Here is a 25388-nt window from a genome sequence, read left to right as displayed (position 1 = left end):
ATAGTAACTGTATAACCCTGATAACACAGCAGCTGGATATGTGATATATAAGTTACCCCCCTGCAGCACCTGTACCCCCGGGCCCCCCTGCACCCCCGGGCCCTCCCTGCAGCACCTGTACCCCCGGGCCCCCCCTGCAGCACCTGTACCCTCGGCCCTCCCTGCACCCCCGGGGCCCTCCCTGCACCCCCGGGCCCTCCCTGCAGCACCTGTACCCCCGGCCCCCCCCCCTGCCCCCCCCCTGCAGCACCTGTACCCCTGGGCCCCGCTTCAGCAGGGTCAGGGCTGCTTGGAGCTCCCTGCAGGCTGGATGACACGTGACACTGCACAGGGGCAGCACTGCAGTGATGTATGGATGCCAGAGGGGGCGCACCAATACATGAGCTATGCATTCTGATTTCTCTGTGTATTAAACCCTCACCCTCATGATACTGGGAGTTGTTCTTCCACACCTGTGGGACAGAAGCCGTACATTGCCGCCTGTTTCACATGCGGCCTACTAGCAGTTGTGAGGCCTGTCCACGTCGCCATGGTAACGCTGGTGTAGCGCGAGGCGACGTCAGCACGTTCTCCCGTACGTGCGCGCTCCCGCCGTGCGGCGCTGTTGCTGTGGAGAGTTGCGGGCTGTGCTGCCGGTGTTGGCGGCTCCAGGATGGGCAGAGAGCGCGTCCGCCGTGAGGCCCGGGGGCTGGACCGGCCCGGGAGGTGAGTGCTGGAGCCGGGCGGCGGGGCTGTGGGCCGGGGGAGACGGCGGGACCTGCAGCCGGAGCGGGGGCAGAGGTCCGGGATGCAGAGAGGAGAGGGCGGGGAGAGGAGCGGGGCTGAGCCGGCTGCGGGCGGGTGGAGGCCGCAACCAGAGCCCGGGCCCAGCGCACCAACACATCAGCGCGGCTCCGGACCACACTGCTACTGCTGCTACTACTACTACTACTACTACTACAATCATCATCTACTACTACTACTACTACAATCATCATCTACTACTACACCGCCCATCATCTACTGCTACTACTACACTGCCCATCATCATCTACTGCTACTACTACTACAACTACAATCATCATCTACTGCTACTACTACTACAACTACAATCATCATCTACTGCTACTACTACTACAACTACAATCATCATCTACTGCTACTACTACTACAACTACAATCATCATCTACTGCTACTACAATCATCATCTACACCTACTACTACACCGCCCATCATCTACTGTTACTACTACACCGCCCATCATCTACTGTTACTACTACACCGCCCATCATCTACTGTTACTACTACACCGCCCATCATCTACTACTACACCGCCCATCATCTACTGCTACTACACCGCCCATCATCTACTGCTACTACACCGCCCATCATCTACTGCTACTACACCGCCCATCATCTACTGCTACTACACCGCCCATCATCTACTACTACACCGCCCATCATCTACTACTACACCGCCCATCATCTACTACTACACCGCCCATCATCTACTACTACACCGCCCATCATCTGCTACTACTACACCGCCCATCATCTGCTACTACTACACCGCCCATCATCATCTACTACTACTACACCGCCCATCATCATCTACTACTACTACACCGCCCATCATCATCTACTACTACTACACCGCCCATCATCATCTACTACTACTACACCGCCCATCATCATCTACTACTACTACACCGCCCATCATCTACTACTACACCGCCCATCATCTACTACTACTACACCGCCCATCATCTACTACTACTACACCGCCCATCATCATCTACTACTACTACACCGCCCATCATCATCTACTACTACTACACCGCCCATCATCTACTGCTACTACTACTACACCGCCCATCATCTACTGCTACTACTACTACACCGCCCATCATCTACTGCTACTACTACTACACCGCCCATCATCTACTGCTACTACTACTACACCGCCCATCATCTACTGCTACTACTACTACACCGCCCATCATCTGCTACTACTACACCGCCCATCATCTACTGCTACTACTACACCGCCCATCATCTGCTGCTACTACACCGCCCATCATCTGCTGCTACTACACCGCCCATCATCTGCTGCTACTACACCGCCCATCATCTGCTGCTACTACACCGCCCATCATCTGCTGCTACTACACCGCCCATCATCTGCTGCTACTACAACTACACCGCCCATCATCTACTGCTACTACACCGCCCATCATCTACTGCTACTACACCGCCCATCATCTACTGCTACTACACCGCCAATCATCTACTGCTACTACTACACCGCCCATCATCTACTACTACTACACCGCCCATCATCTACTGCTACTACACCGCCCATCATCATCTACTACTACACCGCCCATCATCTACTGCTACTACTACACCGCCCATCATCTACTGCTACACCGCCCATCATCTACTGCTACTACAACTACACCGCCCATCATCTACTGCTACTACACCGCCCATCATCTACTGCTACTACAACTACACCGCCCATCATCTACTGCTACTACAACTACACCGCCCATCATCTACTACACCGCCCATCATCTACTACACCGCCCATCATCATCTACTACACCGCCCATCATCATCTACTACTACACCGCCCATCATCATCTACTACTACTACACCGCCCATCATCATCTACTACTACTACACCGCCCATCATCTACTGCTACTACACCGCCCATCATCTACTGCTGCTACTACACCGCCCATCATCTACTACTACAACTACACCGCCCATCATCTACTACTACACTGCCCATCATCATCATCTGCTGCTACTACACCGCCCATCATCTGCTGCTACTACACCGCCCATCATCTGCTGCTACTACACCGCCCATCATCTACTACTACTACACCGCTCATCATCATCTACTACTACAACTACACCGCCCATCATCTACTACTACAACTACTACACCGCCCTTCATCTACTGCTACTACACCGCCCATCATCATCTACTACAACTACTACACCGCCCATCATCATCTACTACAACTACTACACCGCCCTTCATCTACTGCTACTACACCGCCCATCATCTACTAATACTACACCGCCCATCATCATCTACTACTACACCGCCCATCATCATCTACTACTACTACACCGCCCATCATCTACTGCTACTACTACAACTACACCGCCCATCATCTACTACTACACCGCCCATCATCATCATCTGCTGCTACTACACCGCCCATCATCTGCTGCTACTACACCGCCCATCATCTACTGCTACTACGCCGCCCATCATCTACTGCTACTACAACTACACCGCCCATCATCTACGGCTACTACTACACCGCCCATCATCATCTACTACACCGCCCATCATCATCTACTACACCGCCCATCATCATCTACTACACCGCCCATCATCATCTACTACACCGCCCATCATCATCTACTACACCGCCCATCATCATCTACTACACCGCCCATCATCATCTACTACACCGCCCATCATCATCTACTACACCGCCCATCATCTACTGCTACTACTACACCGCCCATCATCATCTACTACTACTACACCGCCCATCATCATCTACTACAACTACTACACCGCCCATCATCATCTACTACAACTACTACACCGCCCTTCATCTACTGCTACTACACCGCCCATCATCTACTGCTACTACAACTACACCGCCCATCATCTACTGCTACTACTACACCGCCCATCATCTACTGCTACTACACCGCCAATCATCTACTGCTACTACTACACCGCCCATCATCTACTGCTACTACTACACCGCCCATCATCATCTACTACACCGCCCATCATCATCTACTACACCGCCCATCATCTACTGCTACTACTACACCGCCCATCTTCTACTACACCGCCCATCATCATCTACTACTACACCGCCCATCATCTACTGCTACTACTACACCGCCCATCATCTACTACACCGCCCATCATCTACTACTACACCGCCCATCATCTACTACACCGCCCATCATCTACTACACCGCCCATCATCTACTACACCGCCCATCATCATCTACTACTACACCGCCCTTCATCATCTACTACTACACCGCCCATCATCATCTACTACTACACCGCCCATCATCTACTACACCGCCCATCATCATCTACTACTACTACACCGCCCATCATCTACTACACCGCCCATCATAATCTACTATTACAACTACACCACCCATCATCATCTACTATTACAACTACACCGCCCATCATCATCTACTACTACAACTACACCGCCCATCATCATCTACAACTACACCGCCCATCATCATCTACTACTACTACAACTACACCGCCCATCATCATCTACTACTACAACTACACCGCCCATCATCATCTACTACTACAACTACACCGCCCATCATCATCTACTACTACAACTACACCGCCCATCATCATCTACTACTACAACTACACCGCCCATCATCATCTACTACTACTACACCGCCCATCATCTACTACACCGCCCATCATCATCATCTACTACTACTACACCGCCCATCATCTACTACTACACCGCACATCATCTACTGCTACTACTACACCGCCCATCATCTACTGCTAGTACACCGCTCATCATCATCTACAACTACACCGCCCATCATCTACTACTACAACTACACCGCCCATCATCTACTACTACACCGCCCATCATCTACTGCTACTACACCGCCCATCATCATCTACTACTACAACTACACCGCCCATCATCATCTACTATTACAACTACACCGCCCATCATCATCTACTATTACAACTACACCGCCCATCATCATCTACTACTACAACTACACCGCCCATCATCATCTACTACTACAACTACACCGCCCATCATCATCTACTACTACAACTACACCGCCCATCATCATCTACTACTACAACTACACCGCCCATCATCATCTACTACTACAACTACACCGCCCATCATCATCTACTACTACTACACCGCCCATCATCTACTACACCGCCCATCATCATCATCTACTACTACTACACCGCCCATCATCTACTACTACACCGCACATCATCTACTGCTACTACTACACCGCCCATCATCTACTGCTAGTACACCGCTCATCATCATCTACAACTACACCGCCCATCATCTACAACTACACCGCCCATCATCATCTACTACTACAACTACACCGCCCATCATCTACTACTACACCGCCCATCATCTACTGCTACTACACCGCCCATCATCATCTACTACTACAACTACACCGCCCATCATCATCTACTATTACAACTACACCGCCCATCATCATCTACTATTACAACTACACCGCCCATCATCATCTACTACTACAACTACACCGCCCATCATCATCTACTACTACAACTACACCGCCCATCATCATCTACTACTACAACTACACCGCCCATCATCATCTACTATTACAACTACACCGCCCATCATCATCTACTACTACAACTACACCGCCCATCATCATCTACTACTACAACTACACCGCCCATCATCATCTACTACTACAAATACACCGCCCATCATCATCTACTACTACAACTACACCGCCCATCATCATCTACAACTACACCGCCCATTATCATCTACAACTACACCGCCCATCATCATCTACTAATACTACACCGCCCATCATCATCTACTACTACTACACCGCCCATCATCTTCTGCTACTACACCGCCCATCATCATCTACTACTACAACTACACCGCCCATCATCTACTATTACAACTACACCGCCCATCATCTACTGCTACTACTACACCGCCCATCATCTACTGCTAGTACACCGCTCATCATCATCTACAACTACACCGCCCATCATCATCTACTACTACAACTACACCGCCCATCATCTACTACTACACCGCCCATCATCTACTGCTACTACACCGCCCATCATCATCTACTACTACAACTACACCGCCCATCATCATCTACTACTACAACTACACCGCCCATCATCATCTACTATTACAACTACACCGCCCATCATCATCTACTACTACAACTACACCGCCCATCATCATCTACTACTACAACTACACCGCCCATCATCATCTACTATTACAACTACACCGCCCATCATCATCTACTACTACAACTACACCGCCCATCATCATCTACAACTACACCGCCCATCATCATCTACAACTACACCGCCCATCATCATCTACTAATACTACACCGCCCATCATCATCTACTAATACTACACCGCCCATCATCATCTACTAATACTACACCGCCCATCATCATCTACTACTACTACACCGCCCATCATCTTCTGCTACTACACCGCCCATCATCATCTACTACTACAACTACACCGCCCATCATCTACTATTACAACTACACCACCCATCATATCTACTACTACACCGCCCATCATCTACTGCTACTACACCGCCCATCATCATCTACTACTACAACTACACCGCCCATCATCTACTACTACTACACCGCCCATCATTATCTACTACTACTACACCGCCCGTCGTCAAATGCTGCCACGCGGCCCGTCGTCCACTGCTGCCACGCTCAGAGGACACTGCTCAGAGTTGGGTGAGAGTGATCATGTGATGTACCATGTTATTCTGGCATAACAGAAGGTGCTTCCTCTCCGGATCCCCCCCACCACCACTTTTAGGGGGGGTCTCCTGTATTGTGTGGTCTTGTATTTGCTTCCTGTTAACCCTTCCTCTCTCTCTTCCCCCTTCAGGATATGAGATCCTCTGGTGTTCGCAGACATCGCACCTACAGCTAGAATGTTCCTTCTGAACGCTCCTCCTCTGGCAGCTTTTCAGACACAATGGACGCCGTTTGGATGTAACACTGCACCCTGTAGAGTGACCCCCGCCCTTCCTCAGCCCGTACCGGTAGCCGCAGACGTTGAGGGTGCTATAGACAGTCCACAGAATGATGTGTCTTCTCTGACTGTGAACTTTGAATATGAGCGGATTATGCAGAAGAACAGAAAGGGGGATCTTCACATTGACAGAGGAGTGAAGGGTGGTCCGGCCCTGTTCAGAGCACACGCTAGAGAGACTGCCGCACTCATCGTCCCGACACATTTCAAAGACATTAAAGAGGAGGACACGGGCTTCAGGGATCTCGCTCTGGACTCGGACAGTGATGATTCTGTAGACAGAGACATTGAAGAAGCCATCCAGGAGTACTTAAAGAACAAGGGCAACGCCACCCCGTCATCCTCAGTCACTGTAGCCAAGAGCCCACACATTGCTGCAGAACATGACGGAGACAAAGTAAAAGCCGCCCCGGCCAGGAGGTCACCCGTCAAGATGGTGACCTCCCCTAAAGTGTGCGATTCCTTCCCCATGCAGAGCCTGTCCCGCTGCTCCTCCCCAGACAGTGTGGGGAGCGATGACTCCTTCGAGCAGAGCATCAAAGAGGAAATCGAGCAGTTTCTTATCGAGAAGAAGCTGCAAAATAATCTAAGCGAGTCCGGAGCCATAAAAAAAGCCGCACCCTGTGCAGCCAAACCAAAACCCATCAAGGCTGTAGAGAAATCCAGCTTCAAGCAAGGACTGAAGGGGCCAGCCGTCAAAACCGAGAGCCTTAATCTACCGGCTAAGAATCCCAAACCTAAAGCAGAAAGCTGGAGAAGTAACTTCCACCTGAAGGCAGCTCCCGGCCCAGCCAAGTCCAACGTCATGAGACCAGCCCTTCCTCCTCCTCCTCCTCCTCCACCTCCTCCTCCTCCTGCTCAGTGTGCCGATCTCTCAGACTCCAGCAGTGATGATGGCATTGAGGAAGCCATTCAGCTCTACCAACTGGAAAAAAGCAGATTGGAAGGAAGTTTCAGCTCCTCTGCTCCCAGGTCATATCCAGAGAAAGACAGGAAAAGCACAGCGCATGCAGCGTCAGACGCTGCTCAGTGCCAGACGAAGACGTCCCCTCCTGAATCCCTGAAAAAGACGACAGACCATAGGAAGAGAAAACTGACCACCATCAAAACGACAGCGTCTCAAGACTTCACGAGTAAGAGAGCCTTACATTCTGGAGATGAGCGGAGTCTGGAATACCAAACTGAAGTAGCAGCTACGCGCAGAGCGGAGACAGCGGCAGAGCTGATGTGTGCGGAGGCCATACTGGACATCTCCAAGGCCATATTGCCTTCACAACCACAAAGTTCTTTATCAGTTTTGCATGAGAAGCCTCCAGCTGAGCTGGCATCCCCGTGTGTGAGTGACAGCTCTGTGGACAGCGATGACAGCATAGAGCAAGAGATTAGAACATTTCTGGCTCAGAAGGCACAAGCGGAGAGTCAGGGCACAACCTCAGCCAAACAGATACCAAAGGAACAAAAGTCTGACCCCCCAAAACAGCTGCCCCCTCCCGGTGCTAAGGCAGCTGGCACAAGTAAAGGCAAAGTCATCGAAAGCAAAATTGTACTGAAGGAATCTTCTGGTAAAGGGGTTGAGTCTGTGAATGTTGATAGCAGCCCAGTCCATTCTGCCGTACCCTTTACTCAACACTTGAGTAAAACTACTGAGCCGTGCTCAGAGGACTCTTATAAGCCTCCACGCCAGTCTGAGGATGCCAAGCATCACATTATCCAAGCTATGGAAAGTCTGGAGTCTTCTCCCGGAGTGATTGGAGGGAGACGAAAAATGTACATGAAGGTGAGAAGTAACTGCAGCGGGGATAAGAGCAGCTCTCTGGACAGCGATGAAGACCTGGACTCCGCTATAAAGGACCTGCTGAGGTCTAAAAGAAAGTGGAAAAAGAGACCAAAAGATGGCCGACCACAGTGTAAGAAGAAGGTCCGATTTGGGGAAACCACAACCCGATCGTTGGAAACCCTAGGGGGAACTGTGGAGCAGAAGGACTGCCATCCCAAACCCCTCGTTATCAAAAGCTGCCTCGTAATTCCCAACGAACTGAAGGAAAATCCCCTCAAGAAGTCAAAGACTAACGTTAAAGTGAAGGAAGAGAAAAAGTTTCCAGTGGGAAGTACGGACTCCTCTTCTGTTAGCAAACCCATGGACTGTAAGCCAGCGTGTGCCTCAGAGAAGTCAGTGAAGGTTAGTAGTAGTAGTGCCTTGCCCGATCCCCAGGACAGCAGCTCAGTGGACAGTGATGATAGCATAGAGCAAGAAATAAGAAAGTTCCTGGCCGAGCGAGCGCGGGAGTCCGCCGAACTGTCTGCAGCACAAAGGACAGCCGCTCCTGTCATTGTCCCCACCGCTATCAAGGCTGCACCCTTAAAGAAGGAGCCCAGGGTCTTATCCAGTTCTGTGACTGAGACCATTCTCCAAAAAGTCCGTGAGAAAGATCGCTCCAGTGCGCCAGCAGCACTGCAGCCCGCTGCCGTCATACAGCGGCTATACAGCTATAAAGACAACTTGTCTCCGGCAGCTGCCGGGGTACACCAGCCTGCAAGCATAGCCAAGGCAGCCGCTCCGGTCCACAGCGTCATCGTCAAGAGAGAGTGTGTCACACGGCCAGCCGAGAAGACACTGCCGATAGTGAAAACTGGAGTGAACAGCTCCCAAGGGACCATACCAATCTCCGGGAACTTTGTGGCTGGCGTTAAATACATTTCAGGAAGAGAACAGCAGCTTCTATTAAATGTAGGGAAGACTGGAACAGCCAGGCTGGCCACGGACTTGTACAATCCTGGAGGAGCTATCGCTCAGCTGGGGAACTGTCAGAAAAAAACCCTCATCTTAGAACAGCCGAAAGTGGTACAAGCCCCTGCCTTCTCTCTCGCCGCCCCCATGGTCCGCCCCGCATTGTATGTGGTAACCACCAAAGTGATGCAAGAAACTTCAGCCTCCCTATGTCTCCCCATAAACGCAGCCACCTATGACACTGGCCTGAACCTCATGAGCATTCAGTACTGTCCTAGTCAGGTAGCGGCCCACCCATCCGCATGCACTGCCCCCTTTACTTTTCAGCAAACCCGAAACGGTGAGGCCATGGTTATTACCCCCGGCAAGGCAGGAGAGATTCCCACCCTCATAACCAAAGCAAGCGAGACAACAGCAGGGCTTCTAGATGGAGAGAGCAGGCGCCCTAATGTCACCCAGCGAGCAGCCGAGGATAGAGAGGCAGGAGCTAGCATGGTGCAGAGAGAGAAAGTGTAAGTACTATAGGCTCCGCAGGTACACAACACTGTATATAGTACAAGTCATGCCTTGGCATTAGCCTCTATTGGAAGGAACTTATGGGCAGGTGTATACTATATACCATCCAATAATCCACTCACAGGTGTATGGATATAGATACTGTGTCCACTCTACCTATATGTGACAGAGGAATTGGATCCATTACTAATGTGGTCTGCTAGACCGTTATATTATGGGATTGCTTCTTCCTCTAGCCTTCTCAGTAGGCTGCCATACACAAATGACAGCTCATGGCCTAGACAAGATATTCCTATTCAATTCTCCCATGGGAAGAGGGGAGAAATCCACTGTCACAGTCCTGACGGGGGCTTATCTCTACCGAAAATGGCACTGAGTGCTAAAATTCATGGCCAATTACCTCCATGACATCTTTGGAGGGGGACGGCTGACCTCCCTGAGGTCATCTGTTGGGGGGGACTTCCTCCTCTCTGACATCTGTCGGGGGGGGGGGGGGTCCTCCCTGACATCATCTGTTGGGGGGGGGGGGTCCTCCTCCCTGACGTCATCTGTGGTGGTGTCGGGGGTCCTCCCTGATGTCATCTGTTGGGGGGACGTCCTTCTTCCTGACATCTGTTGGGGATGTCCTCCTCCCTGACGTCATCTGTTGGGGGGGCGTCCTCCTCCCTGACGTCATCTGTTGGGGGGGCGTCCTCCTCCCTGACGTCATCTGTTGGGGGGGCGTCCTCCTCCCTGACGTCATCTGTTGGGGGGGCGTCCTCCTCCCTGACGTCATCTGTTGGGGGGCGTCCTCCTCCCTGACGTCATCTGTGGTGGTGGTGGTCCTCCTCCCTGATGTCATCTGTTGGGGGGACGTCTTTCTTCCTGACATCTGTTGGGGATGTCCTCCTCCCTGACGTCATCTGTTGGGGGGGCGTCCTCCTCCCTGACGTCATCTGTTGGGGGGGCGTCCTCCTCCCTGACGTCATCTGTTGGGGGGGCGTCCTCCTCCCTGACGTCATCTGTGGTGGTGGTGGTCCTCCTCCCTGATGTCATCTGTTGGGGGGACGTCCTTCTTCCTGACATCTGTTGGGAATGTCCTCCTCCCTGACGTCATCTCTTCGGGGTGGACGCGTCCTCCTCCCTGACGTCATCTGTTTGGGGTGGGCGTGTCCTCCTCCCAGACACCTGTTGGGGGAGGCGGTCCCTCTGGGATCGGCAGGTTCGGCTGATGTCTGTGTGTGGCAGCCTTAGGTCTGAGACTAGAGGACCTACATCCTATAGGCAGCGGTGACAGAGCTCCACTACATCACAATTTAAGGGAATAGAAAAAATTCTGTTCTCCTGGATCTGCCCGCACCTTCACTAGTTTTAAACTTTAACTGGGCACTTTAACTTAAAAAGAAAAAACATTGTGGAGATGGGTCAGAAGCTTTGATTGTTTTGGGTCTGTGTGATCAGGCCTCGACTGATCTCTAGGAGGAGCCCAGCTGTAGCCATGTGACAGCCTGGGAGAGCCAATTGCTGAGCTGCGCTTCTCTCCCTACTTGCTTTACACATTGTTTTGGCTCTGAACATTCTGCCCCAACTGATCAAAACTTGTGACATTCCTAGTATTTTTTTAAATGACAAACTTTTTAAAGTGATTTTGCTACTCAGATCATTGAAAGGTTTTTATATGGTTCCTGCCGTCTACATCGTTTCTGATGCCAATTGGGTCTAAGTAATGATCTAAGTAGTAGATTCGCTTTAAGGGAAAGCTTGATGAATCCCACAACTCTCCAGGAGTAAGGGGCCTATTCCATGGAGTGATAATTGGCCCGATTCGGCTGATTATTGCTCCGTGGAGTAGAGAGAACGATCAGCCGATCGCGTCATCGGCTGATCGTTCATTTAGGTTCAAACCTAAAATCATCGGTTGCCGCCTGCGCATCGCTACATGGAATGGCGGTGGGCAGCAGGCGACCGATGATTTAAAAACCATCATACTTATCCAGGCTGCAGAGCTTCTTCTGTGCTCCTTCTCTCGGTCCAGCTCGCAGCAGTAGCTTCGGAGCGGCCGGTGTGAGCTGACAGACCGCTCAGCCAATCACTGGCCGCGGCGGTACCGGACAGTGATTGGCTGAGTGGTCTGTCAGCTCAGACTGGCCGTGTTTTAAAGCTACTGCTGTGTGCGGGACTCGGGGAGAAGGAGCACAGAAGAAGCTCTACAGCCTGGATGGGTAAAGTATAATGTTTAAACAAGGGCTGCAAGGAGATAGGTAACGATGTCCCTGCAGCCCTCGCTAAACGATTATCGGGCCGTGGAATAGGGCCAGTAAACGAGCGCCAATCTAGCAGATCGTCGCTTGTTTACATTGATGATCGGGCCCTGGTCAGCCTGTGGAATAGGACCCTAAGTCATTAGCTGGTGACCCCCGGGTGTAACCGCACCTTTGTGCTCGGGGCCCCTCCCTCTCATACAATCCCAGGAACATTCCAGAAGTTTGATACCTGTAGATCCCTTTGTTCTCTGTGCAGACTCTGAAGGATTCCTCCTCCTCTTATTTGCACTCCTCCTCCTCCTCCTTTTTAATCGGTTTGTTATTTTCTTGTAATGAGGATTTTGATTTTAAGCGTTTGTTCCCCTGGACGGTGGTGTCCGGGGGGCTTCTCTCTCCACGCATCCTGCCATGATCTTATCTTATATTCTGTAGATTTTGTAAATGATGTAAAAACTTTCTCCTTTTCTTGGAAAAAAAAAAAATCTAATACAAAACTGCTTGTTGTTCGAGTCTTGGCTCAGGGTTTGTGTCACGTGAAGCCGAATGTTTCATTTCTGCACTGGGATTTATTGCTCTTCATGTATCTGGTACCGGTAGGGGGCGCTGTCTGGGGGGTGTTATTATTTAAGGGCGCTTCAAGTGAATTTTTTTTTCAAATCAACTGGCGTCAGTTATCTATATATTTGTAATTTACTTTTGTAAAATAATCTCCAGTTGTCCATTACTTATCAGCTGCTGTATGTCCTGCAGGAAATGGTTTATTCTCTCCAGTCTGACACAGTGCTCTCTGCTGCCACCTCTGTCCATGTCAGGAACTGTCCAGAGCAGCAGCAAATCCCCATAGAAAACCTCTCCTGCTCTGGACAGTTCCTGACATGGACAGGTGTGGCAGCAGAGAGCTCTGTTAGACTAGAGAGAATATACCACTTCCTGCAGGACATACAGCAGCTGATAAGTACTGAAAGACTGGAGATGAATAAATCAAAATCATTTTAAAAATTCACACCAGTTGATTTTTATTTTTTTGCTGGAGTACCCTTTTGAAGGTCACTGCTGTCCAGGCATGCTAGGGGTGGTAGTTTTGTAATGCATGGGGGAGCAGTCACAGGTTTGGGGAGAAGGCTCTAGATCGGGGTGTCATACCTGCCCATCATGCCTGGTTGTCGTGGAGTTTGACACCCTGCTGTAGATGCTGGGAGTTGTAGTTTAGTAAGAGCTGAAGCATCACAGCCTTGGGTACCTCCCTTCCAGTGATGTGGAGGCTTCAGTGTAATGGCGGGCATATCCAGGACACAGACAGTTAAACCTGGCTATCTGCGTGATGGCTTATCATCAGCGGCTCCTGTGGTCGCACTGTACGTTGGCCTGGAAGTGATATTGTGATCAGCAGACAGAAGTCTCCTAGTGCCCCCTCCGGAGGTCGCCCTCTGGTATATTATGCTGTGTACTCGCCTATCGCCACCACACCACTAGGACATACATCCCATTACGGTCATGGTTTTACCAGGGTCACATGTCATCATGGAGCCGTAATTGGCTCATCATGAAGATCAGGCACGTCAACCTCATTATTCTTGGGCCCTAGCGATGGCCTGCCAATGAGACAGCACAGCTAATTATAATATGAGCGGTCTGGGCGCCTGCCTGGACTGTCCATATTATAAACTGCAGGATGTACCTGCCACAGAAGCATGCCCTGCCTGTTCCGGGACACGCCGCCTCCTATTACAGCTCGCATTGCTTAAAGCGTAACTGTCATAGTACAAGCGATTTTAAGAAACACTGTAATAGGTTTTATTTACCAAAAGAGTTTCCTTCTGTACTGAAAAAGCAGTTTTCCTAGCTCCCCCCTGACTTCAGAAGAAGCAGGATTTCTGTGTCCATTATGCTCTATGGAGAGGGGAGGGGCTGAGAGGAGTGAGTGAGCACGGAGTAGTCCTGCACAACACCCTGAAATCTTCTCTCAGCAAGTTCCTAGATAGAGTCCAGCATTTTAGGTCCCCATTCTTAAATCAGCTGACCTTCATGTCTCTTCTCCCTGCTCACTCATCTCCCTCGTCCCCTCCCCCCTCCATAGGATATAATAGACACAGCAGAACCCGTCTTCACTGGCTTCTCTGACGTGTTTGCCTGATAATGAACAGATAAGAAGTGAGTGGGGGAGGCTGGGAGATTGCTTTTTGAGTACAGAAAGAGGCTTTTCTGCCTAATAAAACCTATTCTAGAGTTTCTTAAAATCGTTTATACTACTGATTTCTGCAAAAAAAAGAAAAAAAAATGACAGCTGCCTAGAAGTGTGTTGTAATAGAAGGCAGTGCCACGTCCTGTCACGGGAAGCTTGGTGGCATCATCACATAGGCTGCTTGTGCCAGGTATATCCTTCAGGCGGAGCAGCCGCAGCATTGAAGTCCAGCCCATCTACCTGGAAGAGAAGCAAACTATAAAGAGGGGCAATAATGAGGTAAGTAACAAACGTTTGGGGGACTGACTACTGTATGGGGCACTATTGGTGGGGGACTGACTACTGTATGGGGCACTATGGGTGGGGGACTGACTACTGTCTGGGGCACTATGGGTGGGGGACTGACTACTGTCTGGGGCACTATGGGTGGGGGACTGACTACTGTATGGGGCACTGTGGGTGGGGGACTGACTACTGTATGGGGCACGGTGGGTGGGGGACTGACTACTGTATGGGGCACTGTGGGTGGGGGACTGACTACTGTATGCGGCACTGTGGGTGGGGGACTGACTACTGTATGGGGCACTGTGGGTGGGGGACTGACTACTGTATGGGGCACTGTGGGTGGGGGACTGACTACGGTATGGGGCACTGTGGGTGGGGGACTGACTACGGTATGGGGCACTGTGGGTGGGGGACTGACTACCGTATGGGGCACTGTGGGTGGGGGACTGACTACCGTATGGGGCACTGTGGGTGGGGGACTGACTACCGTATGGGGCACTATGGGTGGGGGACTAACTACCGTATGGGGCACTATGGGTGGGGGACTAACTACTGTATGGGGCACTATTATATACAACAAGGGGTTGCCCAGGATCAATCATGCTAGGTACAATAGTGATTAACAAAAAAAGAAATCCTATACTATACAGATCCCTTAAGATTAAAACGTAGCTTTTAATGAGATTCTTTTAATAACCGTGTGCAATAAACTAATAATAAAATTAATAAAGATGTTCGGGAGAGTTGTTTCTAATAGAGATTACCAAATAGTGTACATCCAACACTATTGTAGCCCACGGGACCTGCAGTATATTGGATAGCCAGAAGATGGCAGGATAGGATAAGAATCAGTAATATAGAGACTGTTACAATGTTGCAGATAAATGTGTCCTTTAGACGCTGTGATCAGACGGATTAGTCATACAAACGTATATTTTATGGCCACATAGTAACAACACTAGTGGTTAGGTCTTACTGCTAGCAGCATGTGGTCACATTGGTTCACAGTGTCATGCACACCGCAACTAATAGGAGACTCAAAATTGCAGAGAGCTAAATCATCTCCCTACTTAACACCTTTGGATATTAAAATTAAAAAACACCCACCAGGGGGGCACTATTGGGGAGACTGACTACTATATGGGGCACTATTGGTGGGGGGCTGACTACTTGATGGGGCACTATTGGTGTGAAACTGACTACTGTATGGGGCACTATTGGGGGACTGACTACTGTATGGGGCACTATTGGTGGGGGACTGACTACTGTATGGGGCACTATTGGTGGGGGACTGACTACTCTGGGGCACTATTGGTGGGGGACTGACTACTGTATGGGGCACTATTGGTGGGGGACTGACTACTGTATTGGACGTTAATATAGAGATCTGCATGGGGGGAAATAATGGGTTCAGTACTGTGTGGGGGTGACTAATTTATGGGGCAGTTTTAAGGGGTGCTAATACCGCATTGGCTACAGAAGGGAGCACTGTAGATGGGGAGCTTCCTCATAGGTGGCTAGGAAATGTTATATAAGTGCAGCACCTCAGGTGGACTATAGATCTGTGGGCAGCCTGGGACCCATGATACAGTTAATCCGCCACTGGCATCCAGTCGCTGTGGTGGGTACTGCCTATGATGCTGTTAACTTCCTGCCATAGAGGAGCCAGCATACTAGTTCGCAGCCCAGTCGCCCCTATAGGTAAGTGTCGGGAATACTGTTCACCGCTCTGTCCCAGCAGCGGCATCTGGCCCTTTAACTGTATGTGCTCCTAATTAGCGCAGATAGTTAAAAGCAGTGCCGTGTCTGACATCCGGGGGTGGTTGGCTCCCAGCCCTGTCAATCACTGTTCTACCCAGAGGCAGCTTTGTGCCTGATGCCGTTCTTTTCCCCTCGAGCACTGTGGTGCATGAGTGACCTACTTGAGCGCTTGCATAGCCAGAAGAGCAAGGAGGGCACCACTGCAGCTGGTGAGTATGTGGTGGTGTGGTTTTTATTCCTCCTCCATTCGCTTAGTCTTATGGTTGACGGAAGCTTCCTAATTAGTGTTTCCTGATGGTAAAAACGGCCACAGATGTGGGAAGGGGCCTTATGTCTTCTCTGACAATTTAAAGGGGGACTCCGGATAAGGAAAACTTCACAATGTCTTCTGCCCCCACTGCTCTCCCACCTTAGGAGACAAATCTTCCATGCCTCTGTCTCACATTGTGTGTGTTTGCTGAGGACAGGCTGATGATGCAGACAGGGGGCAGGGCGTGATTCACCATCTGTGACCGGCCAGAAGCAGGTGTTTTAACTTCACTGATTGTGCAAATGTCTACAGAGAAATTAGGGCTGTGTTAACACATGTTGGAGTGTCATTGCAGTACTGCAGCATCTGCACAAAAAATGATGCAGTAACACAATTAGATAATGCTAAACAGCAGAGAGGATAAGAGCTGGCACCAATCCCACCTGCACAAAAAACAAGGCCTAAACAGTATATCCCATGTAAGATAGTATCGGATAAAGTGGGAATCAATTTCAAAGATAAAAGATGCTAGATCATAATAGGTGCGTGGAAAGAAAAAGAAAAAAATAATTTAAAAAGTTCTTTGCTTTATTCCAATATCAGCATTACAGGTAGAGAATACAGTGCTGTGTGGTGTTACAGGTAGAGAATACAGTGCTGTGTAGTGTTACAGGTAGAGAATACAGCGTACTGTGTGGTGTTACAGGTAGAGAATACAGTGCTGTGTAGTGTTACAGGTAGAGAATACAGCGTGCTGTGTGGTGTTACAGGTAGAGAATACAGTGCTGTGTGGTGTTACAGGTAGAGAATACAGCGTGCTGTGTGGTGTTACAGGTAGAGAATACAGTGTGCTGTGTGGTGTTACAGGTAGAGAATACAGTGTGCTGTGTGGTGTTACAGGTAGAGAATACAGTGTGCTGTGTGGTGTTACAGGTAGAGAATACAGTGTGCTGTGTGGTGTTACAGGTAGAGAATACAGTGTGCTGTGTGGTGTTACAGGTAGAGAATACAGTGTGCTGTGTGGTGTTACAGGTAGAGAATACAGAGTGCTGTGTGGTGTTACAGGTAGAGAATACAGTGCTGTGTGGTGTTACAGGTAGAGAATACAGCGTGCTGTGTGGTGTTACAGGTAGAGAATACAGTGCTGTGTGGTGTTACAGGTAGAGAATACAGTGCTGTGTGGTGATACAGGTAGAGAATACAGTGCTGTGTGGTGATACAGGTAGAGAATACAGCGTGCTGTGTGGTGTTACAGGTAGAGAATACAGTGCTGTGTGGTGTTACAGGTAGAGAATACAGTGTGCTGTGTGGTGTTACAGGTAGAGAATACAGCGTGCTGTGTGGTGTTACAGGTAGAGAATACAGTGCTGTGTGGTGTTACAGGTAGAGAATACAGCGTGCTGTGTGGTGTTACAGGTAGAGAATACAGTGTGCTGTGTGGTGTTACAGGTAGAGAATACAGCGTGCTGTGTGGTGTTACAGGTAGAGAATACAGCGTGCTGTGTGGTGTTACAGGTAGAGAATACAGCGTGCTGTGTGGTGTTACAGGTAGAGAATACAGAGTGCTGTGTGGTGTTACAGGTAGAGAATACAGTGTGCTGTGTGGTGTTACAGGTAGAGAATACAGTGTGGTGTTACAGGTAGAGAATACAGTGCTGTGTGGTGTTACAGGTAGAGAATACAGCGTGCTGTGTGGTGTTACAGGTAGAGAATACAGCGTGCTGTGTGGTGTTACAGGTAGAGAATACAGCGTGCTGTGTGGTGTTACAGGTAGAGAATACAGTGCTGTGTGGGTGTTACAGGTAGAGAATACAGTGTGTGCTGTGTGGTGTTACAGGTAGAGAATACAGCGTGCTGTGTGGTGTTACAGGTAGAGAATACAGCGTGCTGTGTGGTGTTACAGGTAGAGAATACAGTGCTGTGTGGTGTTACAGGTAGAGAATACAGCGTGCTGTGTGGTGTTACAGGTAGAGAATACAGTGTGCTGTGTGGTGTTACAGGTAGAGAATACAGCGTGCTGTGTGGTGTTACAGGTAGAGAATACAGCGTGCTGTGTGGTGTTACAGGTAGAGAATACAGTGTGCTGTGTGGTGTTACAGGTAGAGAATACAGTCTGCTGTGTGGTGTTACAGGTAGAGAATACAGAGTGCTGTGTGGTGTTACAGGTAGAGAATACAGCATGCTGTGTGGTGTTACAGGTAGAGAATAGAGGGTGCTGTGTGGTGTTACAGGTAGAGAATACAGCGTGCTGTGTGGTGTTACAGGTAGAGAATACAGTGCTGTGTGGTGTTACAGGTAGAGAATACAGTGTGCTGTGTGGTGTTCCAGGTAGAGAATACAGTGTGCTGTGTGGTGTTACAGGTAGAGAATACAGTGCTGTGTGGTGTTACAGGTAGAGAATACAGTGTGGTGTGTGGTGTTACAGGTAGAGAATACAGCGTGCTGTGTGGTGTTACAGGTAGAGAATACAGTGTGCTGTGTGGTGTTACAGGTAGAGAATACAGCACGCTGTGTGGTGTTACAGGTAGAGAATACAGTGTGCTGTGTGGTGTTACAGGTAGAGAATACAGTGTGCTGTGTGGTGTTACAGGTAGAGAATACAGTGCTGTGTGGTGTTACAGGAAGAGAATACAGTGCTGTGTGGTGTTACAGGTAGAGAATACAGCGTGCTGTGTGGTGTTACAGGTAGAGAATACAGTGTGCTGTGTGGTGTTACAGGTAGAGAATACAGTGTGCTGTGTGGTGTTACAGGTAGAGAATACAGCGTGCTGTGTGGTGTTACAGGTAGAGAATACAGTGCTGTGTGGTGTTACGGGTAGAGAATACAGGGTGCTGTGTGGTGTTACAGGTAGAGAATACAGTGTGCTGTGTGGTGTTACAGGTAGAGAATACAGCGCTGTGTGGTGATACAGGTAGAGAATACAGCGTGCTGTGTGGTGTTAGAGGTAGAGAATACAGTGCTGTGTGGTGTTACAGGTAGAGAATACAGTGCTGTGTGGTGTTACAGGTAGAGAATACAGTGTGCTGTGTGGTGTTACAGGTAGAGAATACAGTGTGCTGTGTGGTGTTACAGGTAGAGAATACAGTGTGCTGTGTGGTGTTACAGGTAGAGAATACAGTGTGCTGTGTGGTGTTACAGGTAGAGAATACAGTGTGCTGTGTGGTGTTACAGGTAGAGAATACAGTGTGCTGTGTGGTGTTACAGGTAGAGAATACAGTGTGCTGTGTGGTGTTACAGGTAGAGAATACAGCGTGCTGTGTGGTGTTACAGGTAGAGAATACAGAGTGCTGTGTGGTGTTACAGGTAGAGAATACAGCGTGCTGTGTGGTGTTACAGGTAGAGAATACAGCGTGCTGTGTGGTGTTACAGGTAGAGAATACAGTGTGCTGTGTGGTGTTACAGGTAGAGAATACAGTGTGCTGTGTGGTGTTACAGGTAGAGAATACAGTGTGCTGTGTGGTGTTACAGGTAGAGAATACAGTGCTGTGTTGTGTTACAGGTAGAGAATACAGCGTGCTGTGTGGTGTTACAGGTAGAGAATACAGGGTGCTGTGTGGTGTTACAGGTAGAGAATACAGTGCTGTGTGGTGTTACAGGTAGAGAATACAGCCTGCTGTGTGGTGTTACAGGTAGAGAATACAGTGTGCTGTATGGTGTTACAGGTAGAGAATACAGCGCGCTGTGTGGTGTTACAGGTAGAGAATACAGTGCTGTGTGGTGTTACAGGTAGAGAATACAGTGTGCTGTGTGGTGTTACAGGTAGAGAATACAGAGTGCTGTGTGGTGTTACAGGTAGAGAATACAGCGTGCTGTGTGGTGTTACAGGTAGAGAATACAGCGTGCTGTGTGGTGTTACAGGTAGAGAATACAGCGTGCTGTGTGGTGTTACAGGTAGAGAATACAGCGTGCTGTGTGGTGTTACAGGTAGAGAATACAGCGTGCTGTGTGGTGTTACAGGTAGAGAATACAGAGTGCTGTGTGGTGTTAGAGGTAGAGAATACAGCGTGCTGTGTGGTGTTACAGGTAGAGAATACAGTCTGCTGTGTGGTGATACAGGTAGAGAATACAGCGTGCTGTGTGGTGTTACAGGTAGAGGATACAATGTGCGGTGTGGTGTTACAGGTAGAGAATACAGCGTACTGTGTGGTGTTACAGGTAGAGAATACAGCGTGCTGTGTGGTGTTACAGGTAGAGAATACAGTGTGCTGTGTGGTGTTACAGGTAGAGAATACAGGGTGCTGTGTGGTGTTACAGGTAGAGAATACAGGGTGCTGTGTGGTGTTACAGGTAGAGAATACAGTGTGCTGTGTGGTGTTACAGGTAGAGAATACAGTGCTGTGTGGTGTTACAGGTAGAGAATACAGCGTGCTGTGTGGTGTTACAGGTAGAGAATACAGTGTGCTGTGTGGTGTTACAGGTAGAGAATACAGTGCTGTGTGGTGTAACAGGTAGAGAATACAGTGCTGTGTGGTGTTACAGGTAGAGAATACAGTGTGCCGTGTGGTGTTACAGATAGAGAATACAGCGTGCTGTGTGGTGTTACAGATAGAGAATACAGTGTGCTGTGTGGTGTTACAGGTAGAGAATACAGCGTGCTGTGTGGTGTTACAGGTAGAGAATACAGTGTGCTGTGTGGTGTTACAGGTAGAGAATACAGTACTGTGTGGTGTTACAGGTAGAGAATACAGTGCTGTGTGGTGTTACAGGTAGAGAATACAGCGTGCTGTGTGGTGTTACAGGTAGAGAATACATTGTGCTGTGTGGTGTTACAGGTAGAGAATACAGCGCTGTGTGGTGTAACAGGTAGAGAATACAGAGTGCTGTGTGGTGTTACAGGTAGAGAATACAGCGTGCTGTGTGGTGTTACAGGTAGAGAATACAGTGCTGTGTGGTGTTACAGGCAGAGAATACAGCGCTGTGTGGTGTAACAGGTAGAGAATACAGAGTGCTGTGTGGTGTTACAGATAGAGAATACAGTGCTGTGTGGTGTTACAGGTAGAGAATACAGCGTGCTGTGTGGTGTTACAGGCAGAGAATACAGCGCTGTGTGGTGTAACAGGTAGAGAATACAGAGTGCTGTGTGGTGTTACAGGTAGAGAATACAGCGTGCTGTGTGGTGTTACAGGTAGAGAATACAGCGTGCTGTGTGGTGTTACAGGTAGAGAATACAGCCTGCTGTGTGGTGTTACAGGTAGAGAATACAGCGTGCTGTGTGGTGATACAGGTAGAGAATATGGGGCGGTCTATAAGTAATTGTAGTGACATGTGATCGGGGCGGCCTATAAGTGTTTGCAGCGTCATGTGATCGGGCCTGTCTATAAGTAATTGTAGCGTCATGTGATCGGGGCGGTCTATAAGTAATTGTAGTGTCATGTGATCGGGGTGGCTTATAAGTAATTGTAGCGTCATGTGATCGGGGCGACCTATAAGTAATTGTAGCGTCATGTGATTGGGGTGGCTTATAAGTAATTGTAGTGTCATGTGATCGGTGCGGGAAACACAAACATCTGCTCTCAATACAGGGTCTGCAGAGTATTACTGTAAGAGTCTGATCACACAGTGTGGGGTCTGCAGAGTATTACTGTAAGAGTGATCATACAGTACAGGGTCTGCAGAGCATTACTGTAGCAGTAAAGTGAGTGATATTTGCAGCAATCTCATTCACTCGCTGGGCATCTGTTGCAGGTTCAGGGTGAGGATCTTTCTGCACAGATGCAGATCCGTCACCGCTGATCTTTTGGATCCGTCACCGCTAATCTCTCGGATTTGTTGCTGCTGATCTTTTGGATCCGTCGCTGCTGATCTCTCGGATCTGTTGCCACTGACCTCTCGGATCCGTTGCTGCTGATCTCTCGTATCTGTTGCCGCTGATCTCTCTGATTTGTTGCCTCTGATTTCTTGGATTTGTCGCCGCTGACCTTTCGGATCCGTCACCGCTGACCTCTTGAATCCGTTGCTGCTGATCTCTCGTATCTGTTGCCGCTGACCTCTCGGATCCGTTGCTGCTGATCTCTCGTATCTGTTGCCGCTGATCTCTCTGATTTGTTGCCTCTGATTTCTTGGATTTGTCGCCGCTGACCTTTCGGATCCGTCACCGCTGACCTCTTGGATCCGTTGCTGCTGATCTCTCGTATCTGTTGCCGCTGATCTCTTGGATCCATTGCTGCTGATCTCTCGTATCTGTTGCTGCTGATCTCTTGGATCCGTCGCCGCTGATCTCTCATTCTTTTGGTTCAGTTTGTGAATAACAAAGAAGTAACTAGAATATTCAGGAGGAAGAGACAAGACGTCCTACTAGGGCTGGGCCATAATTACACAAAACGATAAGCGGCCGTATTCAGCCAATATCGTCCGTTACGGCTGATAATAGTTGTGTGTAATAGAAGGCAACCATCATGCGGCATGAACGATGACGGATGATCATTGCAGTCATATGTCCTTCAACATTTTAGACGACTAATATAGCAGCGATTTCCTGTGGCCGCTCCGTGGGATAGGGGGCAGCAGACCGCCGCTATCTCCTATGGGCTGCCCGGACGGTCTAGCCATCACCTGGACAGCCCCCCCCCCATTGTACTCACTCGCTTCCTGCCGCCACATGTTATAGTAGTGGCAGCGAGTGGGGAACGAGTCGCCCTGTGTAATACATGCTTAAAGGAGAAGTCCGGTGTAAATTTGTATTAAAGTATTGTATTTCCCCCCAAAAGTTATAGGAATCCCCAATATACACTTATTATAGGAAATGCTTATAAAGGGCTTTTCTCTCTGCACTTACTACTGCATCAAGGCTTCACTTCCTGGATAACATGGTGATGTCACTTCCTGGATAACGCGGTGATGTCACTTCCTGGATAACGCAGTGATGTCACTTCCTGGATAACATGGTGATGTCACTTCCTGGATAACACGGTGATGTTACTTCCTGGATAAGGCTACGTTCACACAGAGCAAAAGGAGCGGATTACGCAAGGAAATATTTCCGCCTGAAATCAACTGACGCTGAATTCCGAGCAGAATATAAGCAGAATGCAAGCAGAATCCCTGCGTATTCTGCTAGGAAAGTGTTCAGCTCGTAATCAGCTCTTGACAAATTCAGCGCGGAATACTCGAGGAATCCGCGCTGAATCCGCATGCATTCAGCGCTGAAATTCAGCGAGTATTTGGTGAGTAAACTAGACTATACCAGAACATATACTAGAATCCTCCTCCCCCCCCTTTTCCCCATTTCCGCGCTGATTCAGCGAGTAATTTCCGCTTGTATTACGCTTGTATTCCGCGCTGAATCCGCGCTGAATCCGCGCTGAAACATAAAATCAGAGCCCCATTGATTTGTATAGGCTTCCGCTAGCGGAAGAATGAACATGTTCATTCTTCTGGCGGAAAGCGGATTAGTTCAGTGCGGAAATTCCACTGTGTGAACTGCAGAGCAGAATTTCCATTCAACACAATGGAAATGAGCTCTGCACCTATTTTAACGGCTGAAATTTCAGCGCTGATTCAGCGCAGAAATTCAGCTGCTTTTGCTCAGTGGGAACGAGCCCTAACATAGTAATGTCACTTACTGGATAACGTGGTGATGTTACTTCCTGGATAACATGGTGATGTCACTTCCTGGATAACATGGTGATGTCACTTCCTGGATAACATGGTGATGTTACTTCCTGGATAACGCAGTGATGTCACTTCCTGGATAACGCGGTGATGTCACTTCCTGGATAACATGGTGATGTCACTTCCTGGATAACGCGGTGATGTCACTTCCTGGATAACGTGGTGATGTTACTTCCTGGATAACATGGTGATGTCACTTCCTGGATAACATGGTGATGTCACTTCCTGGATAACGTGGTGATGTCACTTCCTGGATAACATGGTGATGTCACTTCCTGGATAACATTCGAACAAAAAATGTAATAGCCGATATTCTACCCCGATGCATAAAGCAAATGCAAATGTAATATAGGTGGGGATATCTTACTGGGTGCAACAACAGCAAAACGATACATATACACCTAAAAAAAAATACTGTACTCAGATATAATATAGTCACAAAAATTTTTTTTATTAATCACAAAAAATTTTTTTGTATAAAATGCAATAAAAACGCGAAATGAATCAGAACAGATGATTACAGAAAACACATGGGTAAAGTGCATGTACTAAGGTGCCGTCATGTAACAAGAATGTGCAAAAATGCAAGTGCTACAAATAAAGTGCCTGGCACAATAAATAACATCTACATATTCAGCAGGGGTTCATTACAGTAAGCAACATGTACCAAAAGACCATAAAACAATGTCATAGAGAGCCCCATTACTGGAACATTACCTAAGATGCTGTTCACACAATACCCAATACCTCATTTCGTGTTTTTATTGCATTTTATCTAAAAAAAAAATTGTGATAAAAAATTATTTTGTGACTATATTATATATGGGTACAGTATTTTTTTGTAGGTGTATATGTATCGTTTTCCTGGATAACGTGGTGATGTCCCTTCCTGGATAACATGGTGATGTCACTTCCTGGATAACATGG

The 25388-nt window shown here is 48.8% G+C and overlaps 1 protein-coding gene across 1 annotated transcript in view; it reads left to right on the top strand.

Annotated features, from left to right (window-relative positions):
- The first annotated feature begins 571 nt into the window (after positions 1-571).
- Positions 572-25388, top strand: part of PPP1R26 (protein phosphatase 1 regulatory subunit 26) — a 41881-nt gene continuing 17064 nt past the window's right edge. The window contains exons 1-2 of the mRNA XM_069986408.1: positions 572-705; positions 6738-10124. Of these exons, the coding sequence (XP_069842509.1) occupies positions 6784-10124 (3341 nt within the window). The 5' untranslated portion in view covers positions 572-705; positions 6738-6783. The remainder of the gene's footprint in view (positions 706-6737; positions 10125-25388) is intronic.

The sequence above is a fragment of the Dendropsophus ebraccatus genome, chromosome 10 (assembly GCF_027789765.1).
Source record: "Dendropsophus ebraccatus isolate aDenEbr1 chromosome 10, aDenEbr1.pat, whole genome shotgun sequence".
NCBI classification, from domain to species: domain Eukaryota; kingdom Metazoa; phylum Chordata; class Amphibia; order Anura; family Hylidae; genus Dendropsophus; species Dendropsophus ebraccatus.
Note: the sequence above shows the minus strand (reverse complement) of the source record. Positions and strands in the feature narration are given on the sequence as shown.